This window comes from Heterocephalus glaber, unplaced genomic scaffold (assembly GCF_053883595.1).
Source record: "Heterocephalus glaber isolate CG9 unplaced genomic scaffold, H.glaber_assembly_v1.0 deba00001460, whole genome shotgun sequence".
NCBI lineage: Eukaryota > Metazoa > Chordata > Mammalia > Rodentia > Bathyergidae > Heterocephalus > Heterocephalus glaber.
This window is the reverse complement of record NW_028258307.1, coordinates 5,960,000-5,972,268: the sequence shown is the minus strand read 5'-3', so window position 1 is coordinate 5,972,268 and position 12,269 is coordinate 5,960,000. Positions and strand designations below refer to the sequence as shown.

Sequence of the window (12,269 nt, the reverse complement as noted above, 5' to 3'; positions counted from 1 at the left end):
TGCAGAGTTTTAAAAATTCAAATACTGTCCATATCATTAAGCTCTGCCACGTTAGAGTTAAAGCTGACAAGATCAATTAAAAACATGCAGAAAATTAATACAGCAGTATTTTAATGCATCTACTGAGCTTTATCTTTAGAATCACTTCTAGCAAGGCTCTATTACTTTTTAAAAATTCTTAGTCTTCCTCCTCTGGTTTTCACAGAACTGATTCACGGCTGGAGGGATTACACAGCAAAAAATCAGCAAGCTATGTTAAACCTGAAAAGCTTCATTTTTTTCCCCATAAAACATGAAATTTCTGGGTAGAGAGTTTGAAAACTGATTAAGTTAATATTTGGAACACATAAAGATGAAATGTATTAAGCTTTTTAAATACTTCAATTAACTTCATAAAAGCAGTCACTGACAGAAACAAAAAGCAATATTCAATGCACAAAATATTTGTCAACAGAAACAAACTATTTCGGTGGCTTGAGTCAGAAGAGGGACACTGGTTCAGACAGATTCATTTTAAATAAAAACAATAGGGCCATATATTCACGTCCTAATTTTCCCGACCAGAAACAGACTTTTTCCTCTGAGGATATTTTTATTTTGCTTTCTACATCTGAAACAAAAACAAACAGAATAGGTCAAATCTGCATCTAAAGTTTGACATCCCAAGGCCCAGGTAGGAACAAGTCCTGTGGTTTTCTTTTCCCTTATGTTTCCATGATAGCAAACTGAGTTCCTGTTCTCCTACATCAATAACACCTTAAATAGGCAGCAAAGGTCAATTTATAAATAACTATTCAGCATGAGTTTTAGAGTCAGATCCCAGGCAAAAGGATCAGGTTCAGGACATCACGGAAGGTGGACAAAAGTACTCATCACCTCGTCTTGTTCCAATGCAGCCTACAAATTTGACAGTGGTTGATTCCTTTCCAAGCTTCTTACTTGCTGCTAGGTTCCCACACACCATCCTCCTTGCATTTTTGTATAATATATTTTTTGAAAGAAGAAATATAAGAAAATAAGAGAGAAAATTCTTTGTTTTATCTTTATTTTTTGATCCAATAAATAAACTTCTTATGCAAAAAAAATATTTTCCCATTACCATTAGACAGACCCTTTAGAAAATCTCACAGTGGCTATCTCTTAACTCAAAACTGAACATTTGCACTTTTCCCACCAAAGGATTTTATAGACTGGAACATGTTCTGTACTTCTCTATAAATTGATTCAAACAGACGGTAGCTTATGAAACAACTATCCAGAGATAATGTCATTGAAACTCTTACATCTAAGTCTTATGTGTAATTTCTGTATTTAGAATAGATTACAAAAGTATTATAGTAAACTCAATTCCATCAATCCAGTGTCATAAACTCAGATACATTTCCATGCTTATTTTCTCTCATTAATATTTCAAGAACATTCCATAGTGCCATTAGGTTTTTTAAAAGTACAAAAACATTTTGGTCTATAAACAATATTAAGGTGGTAAATGTTTTTCAAAAACATGAGACAAAAAGGGAGGAATGTCTGCTTTAGCTTTTTTTGAAAAAGTTTTCATACTAAATTCACTGATGGCTATAACCTTCAAATCACCTCCAGCAGAGTCAAAGTGAGAATCTAATATAAATGGGAACATTCTGCTAAATGAGGATGTGGAGCCATCATTCCTAAATGACAGAAATATTCTATCCTTAATAAAGTGTCTGTTATAATTCTGTACATTCCCTTGTAGGGCCCAGAATATGCAATACTTTGGGTGACATTGATGCTAAAATTTAAGCTATAGGCACTAGATTTAGCCTAAGTAATTAGCTGTGATTTTATTTGTACACAACGCTTTGCTCCCTCTGTAACCAGTTGGAAGCTTAACAATTTTTTGAGCTAGTTTAGATACAAGGCAAAACAGGCTAATTGTGAAATTAGACATGTGTTTCCTTGTAAATGTCTCTCTGCAGAGTCATCTCATTGCCAAAGCCCTAAAGAAAACTAGCAGCTGAAGCCTGCCCATTAACCATGTGCTCTCCTTGCACAAGGCGCTTTTGGTGAATGTGCAAAAGAAACCACCAAGGATTTGTATCTATTTTAATAGAAACAGAAAGTGATACATAACTAAGGCGAAATCACTCCACAACTAGCATGTAGCATTATCTGGATAGCATCCTGCTGAGGCTAAACCTGAGATCTGGTACTTGACAGAAGCAACGAGTTTTAATTCTTTTCCTTTATTTGTCCACATGAAGCCAGAAAGCCTAATTTTTACAGTAGTCACAAGTCAGTCCCCCAAATGTCATCTGTCTCTCTTAGCAACTTGAAACACAAGTTCTCCTTGCCTGAGAGGTAACTGTCGCTCAGCAAACTGGAGTAGCCAGCCTCCCCTACACAGCCTGCAGTGCTGCAGTTTCCCATTAGTGAAACAAGTCATTCCCTAAATTAACCCCTTGTTCTTAAAACATTATTTGTATTTTAACATTTTAACACAGATGGGCCAAGGGAGCTCAGAAACAATTTAAATAAAGCCCTCTAAAAACTCAACCCTTTTCTGATTAACTTACTGATTAATGCAACTCTGTCACTTAAAGGACTAGAGAAAGCTCACTGTGAAAAGAAGCTAGTTGAGTCTGAAGTCTACTTTTTAGAAAAGGTGATTCCTTCCCACCTACAGCAAGCATTTTGCACTCAATCACTTGTGTGTATGGACCCAACCCTGTCATTAGTCCTGCATCTGTCCTTCATTTTGTCTTGCAGGATTCTGAACCTTTTTAACCCTAAATTACCCCAAAAGCACTATCCAAAATAAAAGGATATTTAACAATTAGGGATGCACCAAACAACAAGAAGTTTGTGTAAAGCCCTTGTGTAAATTAACATGTTTAAAGATAAAGTAAATCTACCCCAAATCAGGTATGAAAATCTAGAACAGAAAACAAAAATATTTTTGTTTTATTCAAGGTTGTGATGAGCCTGTTGGGCAACTTTTAAATAAATTTAAAATTAATTCAAGTGCCCTTTCATTTATTGCATTTACACATAAAAAGTACCGAACCAACAGATAAAACAATTATTTGTTTTCAAATTTATCATCAACTATTTCCCTGGACATTACCTCTCTGCAGATTTCTTTTCAAGAAATATTTGACCTTCAAATTCCAGGCCTTATATGTCCTGACTCCCCACATCTACGATATATTAGAAAAATTCAAACGGGGCTTCAAGTATATATTTCTGTTAACTGACTTTATTGAATTTTGTCTCTTTTCAAAATCTGCACTCCGCATTGTGCCAACTCTGCATTGCAGAGAAGTCTCAGCGTGGGATTCCAGCTTGGCTCCTGCAGAGTCACTAGAAGCAGGCTTTAACTGTATTTCCTTGGGGGAGAGAGACGGGCAGGGAGCGCCCGCCCCCGCCCGCCCCCGCCGGCCTGGCAGGGGGCCTGGGCCCGGAGCCCACCCCTGGGGCCACCACTTCCACTCGCGGCCTGGGCGCTGTCCTTGGTGCTGTCGACGCCCTGCGAGCACCAGCGCCTTACCTTCTGCCCTGCGGAAGTGCGGACGACCCCAAACGTTAAGCAGCACGCTGCTCCACATCCCACTTTCGATATAAATAACTACCCGGCCTGTCCTTTGTCCCCTTTCCGCAGCGTTCAGGCTCGAGCGTTCCTCAAAGTCTTTTCCTCTTCAGGACACCACTCCTCTGCGCTCAGCTCTGGCTGCTTTAAAACAAGGATGGGGGAAGGGAAGGGAGGCAAAGGAAGGTGGAGATGGGGGAGGGAGGGAGGTGAAGGGGAGAAGAGAAGAGAAAGCTGGAAGGAAAAGGTCCCGGCGGAAGAGGCTTGGGGCGAGGGCCGGGCGAGTGGGACTAAAGAGCGCCAGAAGCAGGCGGGAGAAGAGGGTCCCAAAGGCGAGGAAGTGGCCGCGCGCAAAAGACAGGTAAGGCAAGAAGCAGCGGGGACGGAAATGGAGAGCTCAAAGCAGGGGTCCGGGAGTCCGAGAAAGAGCTGCCCGGAGCGGGGCTCGGCGGCGGACGGAGACAGGGCGGAGGGCAGGCCTGCGCGCCCGGGACAAACTCCAGGCTGAAAGTGAAAGGCGGACAGGGGTCTAGGGCCGCCGAGGGGTCTGGGCTTCAGGGACGCCGGGGCGCGGGGGCGCTGGGGCCGGGCCGCCGAGTGGGGGCGCGCTGCGGCTCCGGCCCACGTGGAGTGGGCGCTGCACCACCGCTTTCCCGGCCCGGACCTGCAGGCCCCGCCTCCTCGGCCGCCGCCTCCACGGGGCGGGGCCCTGGCCCGGGACCAGCTGCGCGGCTATAAACGAGCTGCGGCGAGGCCGGCGGACCGCTGTGACAGCCACGCGCTCCGAGGCCTCCACGATGAGCTACGCGCTGGACCCGCTGGGCAACCCGGCCGCCTACCGGCGGATCGCCGAAACCCGCTCGGGCTTCAGCCGGGTCAGCGGCTCCCCGTCCAGCGGCTTCCGCTCGCAGTCCTGGTCCCGCGGCTCGCCCAGCACCGCGTCCTCCTCCTACAAGCGCAGCAGCGCGCTCGCCCCGCGCCTCGCCTACAGCTCGGCCGAGAGCAGCCTCGACTTCAGCCAGTCTTCGTCCCTCCTCAACGGCGGTTCCGGCGGTGGCGACTACAAGCTGTCGCGCTCCAACGAGAAGGAGCAGCTGCAGGGGCTGAACGACCGCTTCGCTGGCTACATCGAGAAAGTGCACTTCTTGGAGCAGCAGAACAAGGAGATCGAGGCGGAGATCCAAGCGCTGAGGCAGAAGCAGGCCTCGCACGCCCAGCTGGGCGACGCGTACGACCAGGAGATCCGAGAGCTGCGCGCCACCCTGGAGCTGGTGAACCACGAGAAGGCGCAGGTGCAGCTGGACTCCGACCACCTGGAGGAAGACATCCACCGGCTCAAGGAGCGCTTTGAGGAGGAGGCCCGGCTGCGCGACGACACCGAGGTGGCCATCCGCGCGCTGCGCAAAGACATCGAGGAGTCGTCGCTGGTCAAGGTGGAGCTGGACAAGAAGGTGCAGTCGCTGCAGGATGAGGTGGCCTTCCTGCGCAGCAACCACGAGGAGGAGGTGGCGGACCTGCTGGCGCAGATCCAGGCGTCGCACATCACGGTGGAGCGCAGAGACTACCTGAAGACCGACATCTCCACGGCGCTGAAGGAGATCCGCTCGCAGCTCGAGTGCCACTCCGACCAGAACATGCACCAGGCCGAAGAGTGGTTCAAATGCCGCTACGCCAAGCTCACCGAGGCCGCGGAGCAGAACAAGGAGGCCATCCGCTCCGCCAAGGAGGAGATCGCCGAGTACCGGCGCCAGCTGCAGTCCAAGAGCATCGAGCTCGAGTCGGTGCGCGGCACCAAGGAGTCCCTGGAACGGCAGCTCAGCGACATCGAGGAGCGCCACAACCACGACCTCAGCAGCTACCAGGTAGGAGCCGCGGCTGCGCAGCCAGCCTGCGCCAGCGCCAGCGCCGCGCGCCCCCGACGCTCCTGCGCGCGCCCGGTCGCCTCTCTGTCTCGCTCCCGGGAGGCCGCTAGCCAATGCGCGCTAGCGCCGCGGCCCCAACTTAGAGGCAGGAAAGTGTCCCCGGCCCCTCTCCGCCTCCCCGTCCACCTGCCCCAGCTGCGTACAAATCCTGACGTTTTGCAAACACCTGCTTCTTTTCCTCGGTGGTCTTATTTTGCACACTCGGGCGTTTAAAGAATAGTTGATAAACAACTTTAAGGTAGCCTTTGTAGAGATGCAGGCATCCTCTACTTCTCCAGCAGGGACTGCAGGACCTCTCGGAATTGGCGTCAGCCAAAAGGGCCCGGACGGGAAGGGAGGCCCAGGTCCGCCCTGGAGTTTCCGCTGTGCGGGAGGCGCGGTCCTCGTCCGCCGGCCTCAGGGCGTGCTGTGTCTCGGAAACATGTTGCTGATTTTGTTTGTGACTCCCTTGGCTTTAAAAGGAAAAGGAGAGGGAGATAGGCAAGGTTTGCAGCCCCGGGGAGGAGGCTGGGGGCAGGGGATGTGAGGCCAGGCGGGAAGCGGCTCGTGAAGGAAGCGGCTGCCCCAGGACCCGTCTACCGGGATTCTCTGTCTGCTCCAGGACACCATCCAGCAGCTGGAAAACGAGCTTCGGGGAACCAAGTGGGAAATGGCTCGTCATTTGCGAGAGTACCAAGATCTCCTCAACGTCAAGATGGCCCTGGACATCGAGATCGCTGCCTACAGGTAGGGCGCTCACCGCACTGCGGAGGCCGCTCAGGCGGAAGTGGGCAGGCCAAGGGTCTGAGACCGGGCCTGGTCTCCTTTGTTAATGAATAAGAAATTATCCTCAAGAATTGCAAATGCGTTTGGATCACTTTTTATTCAGCTTTTAAAGAATGAATGGGAGCTGAAATAACGTTGTAGATACTTCGGGGGGTACCAATTGAGCCCAAAGCTCACGCTTAAACTTTTTCATTTAGTGAAAAATATTGTTGAGTGCTTGAAGCACACATGAAGTTGTAATCTTTAATATTTCTTCCAGTGGTTTCAGTTTTTCAAGATTATAATGTCAAGGACAAACCCGAGAACATCCGATTTCTGTTATAGCTTACCATTGCCATCATGTGGCTGAGAATAAATACTTAGAATATAAACATATTTATTTTACATATATAGGTAACGTAGATGTATTATATTACAGTGTAGATTATATGTCTAGATATAGATCACGTATGCTACTTACCTCTATGTAGCTAGATCTATAGTAATGTTATACATTGAAACATATACAACTAAATATAGACACATATAGCTATCATCTCTTTAAGATGGAGAAACTGATCATATTTCCTGATGTTACTTTGCTGTTGACTAATCCAAAGCAGGAAATCCTGAATTAAGCAGTTTGTACTACAAATAAGTAATTATGACAAGAATAAATTGCATTCTCTTTTTTCAGGGAAACAGATATTAAGTAGACATGTTATGATTAAAATTGCAAACCAATTTATAAGGATACATAAATTATTAGCACCTAGCTATAATGTGATACCACCCATGTTACAAAAACATGCTTAATGGTTTTATAAAATTTTCTAAACATTATATTTGCTTTTAAAAATAGTACATGTCCTGGGGCAGCCCACTTTTGGGTTCCCCTTCTGTCTCTCTTAGGCAGAAGCTTTCTTTCTCCCAATAAATTTTTCCTACTCTTAAAAAAAATAGTACATATTCTGACAATCCAAATGCTCAAGAAGACCACTGAAGGGGTTTCATTTTTGTTTTTTGGGGGGAGGGGTTGTTGTTTTGTTTGCTTTGGGGACATTTCGGCTACAAAAGAGCTTTTCACCATTTTGATATACTGCACCAAAAACATCGCAGCTGCAGAGTAAGACTTCCAGGCTGGGTGTGGTTGGTGTGGTTGTTTACTCAAGAAGTCCGGAGGAATCTGTCTCTGTTGCCGAATATGACACAGCAAATCAGTGAAATAGTAGCGGGCACTACCCTGGCTTGATAGAATATTTTCCTCATGCGATCCTATTTATTCCTAAGTAGCTACTTCATTCCCCATAGTGTGATGAGGCCCAGAAGACCTGGTGGAATTTTAATTATGTCTTCTCTTCTTCAATTCCCTCTTAGGAAACTCCTGGAGGGTGAAGAGACAAGGTTTAGCACATTTTCAGGAAGCATCACTGGCCCGATATATACACACCGACAGCCCTCAGTCACCATATCCAGCAAGATTCAGAAAACCAAGGTGGAGGCCCCCAAGTTAAAGGTCCAACACAAGTTTGTCGAGGAAATCATAGAAGAAACCAAAGTGGAGGATGAGAAGTCAGAAATGGAAGATGCTCTGACGGCCATTGCAGAGGAGTTGGCCGTTTCCTCAAAAGAAGAGGCAGAAGAAAAGGAAGAGGAACAAAAAGCTGAGGAAGAAGTGGTGGCTGCCAAGAAGTCCCCAGTGAAAGCTGCTGCCCTTGAAGTGAAAGAGGAGGAAGAAGAGGAAAAGGAGGAAGAAGAAGGCCAGGAGGAAGAAGAGGAGGAAGATGAGGGTGCTAAGTCGGACCAAGCTGAAGAGGGCGGATCCGAGAAGGAAGGCTCAAGTGAAAAAGATGAAGCCGAGCAGGAAGAAGAAGGAGAAGCAGAGGCAGAAGGGGAAGAAGAAGCCAAAGCGAAAAAGGAGAAGAAAGTTGGCGAGAAGCGTGAGGAGGTGGCGGCCAAGGAGGAGCTGGTGACAGAAGCCAAGGTGGGAAAGCCAGAGAAAGCCAAGTCGCCTGTGCCAAAGTCCCCCGTGGAAGAGGTGAAGCTGAAAGCAGAAGCTGTGGCAGGGAAAAGTGAGCAGAAAGAGAAGGAGAAGGTGGAGGAAGAAAAGAAAGAAGTCACCAAGGAAGCTCCCAAAGAAGAGAAGGTGGAGAAAAAGGAGGAGAAGCCAAAAGATGTGCCAGAGAAGAAAGCCGAGTCCCCAGTGAAGGAGAAAGCCGTGAAGGAGGTGGTCCCCAAACCAGTAAAGGTGGGCGCCGAGAAGGAAGCCAAGGAGGAGGAGAAACCTCAGCAGTGGGAGGAGAAGGAGAAAGAGAAAGAGAAGGCAGAAGAGGAGGGAGGGAGTGAAGAAGGGAGTGATCAAGGCTCAAAGGAATCCAGGAAGGAAGACATAGCTGTCAATGGGGAGGTAGAAGGAAAAGAGGAGGAGGAGGAGGAAAAGCAAGAAACTAAGGAAAAGGGGAGTGGGAGAGAAGAGGAAAAAGGCGTGGTCACCAATGGTTTAGACGTGAGTCCAGCAGATGAAAAGAAAGGGGGTGACAGGAGCGATGAGAAAGTGGTGGTGACCAAAATGGTAGAAAAAATCACCAGTGAGGGGGGCGATGGTGCTACCAAATACATCACTAAATCTGTGACCGTCACCCAAAAGGTTGAAGAGCATGAAGAGACCTTTGAGGAGAAACTAGTGTCAACTAAAAAGGTAGAAAAAGTCACTTCACATGCTATCGTAAAGGAAGTCACTCAGAATGACTAAGAATTGAGTCCCCTCCAAAAGGTTAAGCCATATGACAACTTCAAAATGCATGTGATTGACAGCTTCAAACAGGACGGGTTCTCCCATGGGGGCTCCAGGTGTTGTATTTTACTTTGTGCAATATGAGGGAACTGCATGCAAGCTCAGGGTGCCCCCTCCTCAGTCTTTGGGGGATTCAAATGCATGATATTGTATGTATCTGGGGAATTTGCCAATTTCCTAAGCTGTTGGAAGGGGGGCACTAAGGGGAGGATATCTTGAGATGTATTATGCAAAGTACCAACTGAGCCAAAAATAATAAGTGAAACACAGAAGTCTCTTAGCCTTAAGAAAGCTATATATGAATAATTATGTTTACCTCACTGGTGCATTTAAAATGGACTTTCATTCATGGGAGAACCTCGCTGACATGCACAGTTTGCAAACTTATGTTGATCGATGTTAAATGTCACAGCAGTATTTGCTCAATAAAGGTCATATTGGAAACATAGTCAATTCCTTGGTGTTGTTTCCCAGTGAAATCTCTGCTACCTGAAGCTTTCTTTCTCTAGAATCGATTATTTGCAGGAATTATAGCCAGACTTCCTCTCTTATCTATTTCCCTGAGAGTGCTCACTATTAAAAATATAATGGCTGAAGAATTTTCAGGGGTCAAAATCTTTACTTAGCCCAAGCTTCATCCCACAATTTAAAATTTTCATTTCTGAAATAAAAAATAAAAAGCATCAGATGAAAAAGGAGTTGTAGAGGAATAAAAGTGTTCCATCTCCAGATGTTTCCTTCTCAAACCAGAGTTGCGAGAACTTCAAGATGAGAGGGAGATATGGGAGTCACAATTTGTGCTTCGAACTTGAATCCTAGCCCAAGGAAGTTGTGGAATTTTTATAACACTGTGCCCAGAAGGACCAGGTCTGAAATCACTAATACCCCCAGCAAGAAATATCTACTCTCAGAGACACACCTCTGGTACACACACACACACACACACACATACCCCTATATTGCTGATTCTTGATTTGATTGTTAGAGACTTACGCTTCTGGTATTTTACTAATTGGGGAAAATAATGTCAGAAATAAATAAAATATTATTATTGGGGAAAGAAAAATCAGATTCTCTGACACAAGCAATAAGTTATTTTAACTGATCTTGACAAAGCAAAAAATACCATTCCCTTTTCAAAATGTATTTGCCTTTGACCTTGACAACCATTAATATATTAATGAGCATTTATCTTTTCCATACCCTTACTGTTCTTATCAATAGGATCAGCCCAATGATATAATCCTCAATACTCTTTTCAATGGTTTATCGAAGGACTCCAATTTAAAAATCTAAATTTACCCAGCTAGCTCACTAGTAGTGGCATTTTTTGTGGTGATGTATCTTAGTTACTAGCTTTTTTGCCAATAATACCCACAAATTTTGTAATAACTGCATATCATCTGTACAACTATTTAGGTCTTTTCTTCAGAACAATTCACATTTATTTTTAAACACTGATGTTTCTAAAGCAATAATATCCATGACATCCAAGGTGAAACAATTTTTTAAATAGAATCAGCAAAAATTGACTCCAGCTAGGTAGAATTTGTAAACAAAAAGAGCATGCTGGAAGGACACAGAGCAACTTCTGGAATGGAAAGATCAGCAAATGAAGCAGATGTTGAGAAAGGAGAACTGGGCCAGCCTCCTAGGGACAGAAGTCACAGGAAGCCTGATGCAGCCACGGGCCTAAAGAAACTCAAACTTCATGTTGCTAAAGAAACTCAAACTTCATGTTGAGAACATCACATCTGCTTCCCACCTTGCCACCTACCCATAGTGATGGACAGTCCCACCAAAACTGAATGCAGTGATGGGATGCAGCTGTCCCCTAAAAAGGCTAGGGAATAGAGGCTGGATCTATATGATATGATCTATATGACTGTATTACATATCTAGTAACTATATAAACATTACTGTAGAAAATAAACATTTGCACCTAAAATCATCTCACTAGATGAGAGTATGAATACTGTTCTCAGGGACATAGAAACCCCTTTTTATTTCTTTCTATTTATAGTATACACAGTTTTTAAATGGCCACATTCAATCAGCAAAACTCCAAAACCAAAACTAGAGATTTATTCCATCAGCTCTCAGTTTTAAACTCTCTCATTTTCTTTTCTAAGAATATGTCTATGTATTCTAAAGGACAGAATCATTATTCTGACTTCTTTCAAAGTAGAACATTGCTTTGATAAGCCATGCAAATATTTCTAAATAAATCAAATTGCTTAGTTGATTTAGTCAAAAAATGTTTATTCAAGACAAAGGCCTAGAAATACAAAGTTCCTCTCTTCTAGAATTATTCTGTTGTCAATGCCAACTACTACACTATTGTTTACAGGGGCAGCAACTTGAAACTCATGTTTTCAAATATATTCAATGACAGGAAGTAACTGCATTCAAACTAAAACGCAAGCCCCCAAGTGTACAAAAATGAGAGTAACCTTTCTCTGACTACAGTCTCTGGCTACAATGACATTAAGCCACTGAAAAAACAGAATTTCTACTTTGGAAGAAGCTTGCCTTAGAGATACTATTTCATTTCAAATATTGTGAGAGGAATCAAAGCTAATCAGTCCTCAGGTTTTAAATATAAAGAGACATAATTCAAAACAAAAACCAAAAATTCTTCTTCTGGTACACACAGCTAGTGCATGAACTGGGATTTTACCTGAAGTTTAGCTGCAGGGCACATTCTCTTAACCCTGTACTATGCTATCCCTCAAATTCGTCTTTACTTTCAGACTGAAAGAAAACAGAACCATGCCATGAATATCCCATTTAATATGCCTATCTCTTCATATTGTAATAAATGATATGCTATCTTTCCTTTACAGTACTGTCTGCATCATGAGAAGAATGAAAACTCAGATACAAAAATAAGTGGTGATCCCTTCTACCACACAGCTTGCAGTGTACAAAAAAAAAAATGTAGCAACTCCTTTTCTCATAGCAACTTTCATATTCAACAAAAAAGGAAAGTGTTATTTCTAGTGCATTTCCTTCTACTGCCAGTCAGTGCAGACAGTATTAAAACATTAGGATATTCGTTTCCACAACAAATAGGTTGGTTGTTCCAGTTTGGAACAAGTTCTTTTTTCCTAGTGGTTTATATAATGTGCCCAAAGGAAAACAGAAGCTATTTTTAAGGGAATTGTTTTATTAGATCTACATGAAATCCCTCCATTCCAGGGCTCCTCTATCCATGAAAGTGTAGAGCTTTGATGGAAGCATT

At 44.5% G+C, this 12,269-nt stretch overlaps 1 protein-coding gene across 2 annotated transcripts; it reads left to right on the top strand.

The window, feature by feature from the left end:
• Positions 1-3,750: 3,750 nt before the first annotated feature.
• On the top strand, positions 3,751-9,473 carry Nefm (neurofilament medium chain). 2 transcript variants are annotated; one of them, XM_013073464.3, is made up of 3 exons: positions 3,751-3,926; positions 6,089-6,213; positions 7,609-9,473. In XM_013073464.3, the coding sequence occupies exons 2-3, from the start codon at positions 6,137-6,139 to the stop codon at positions 8,981-8,983; spliced, it is 1,452 nt and encodes a 483-aa protein (XP_012928918.3). In that variant the 5' UTR covers positions 3,751-3,926; positions 6,089-6,136; the 3' UTR covers positions 8,984-9,473. The 2 variants fall into 2 exon arrangements, with proteins under 2 accessions (XP_012928918.3, XP_004848413.2); XM_004848356.4 differs by lacking the exon at positions 3,751-3,926 and adding an exon at positions 4,317-5,427.
• The last annotated feature ends 2,796 nt before the right edge of the window (positions 9,474-12,269 follow it).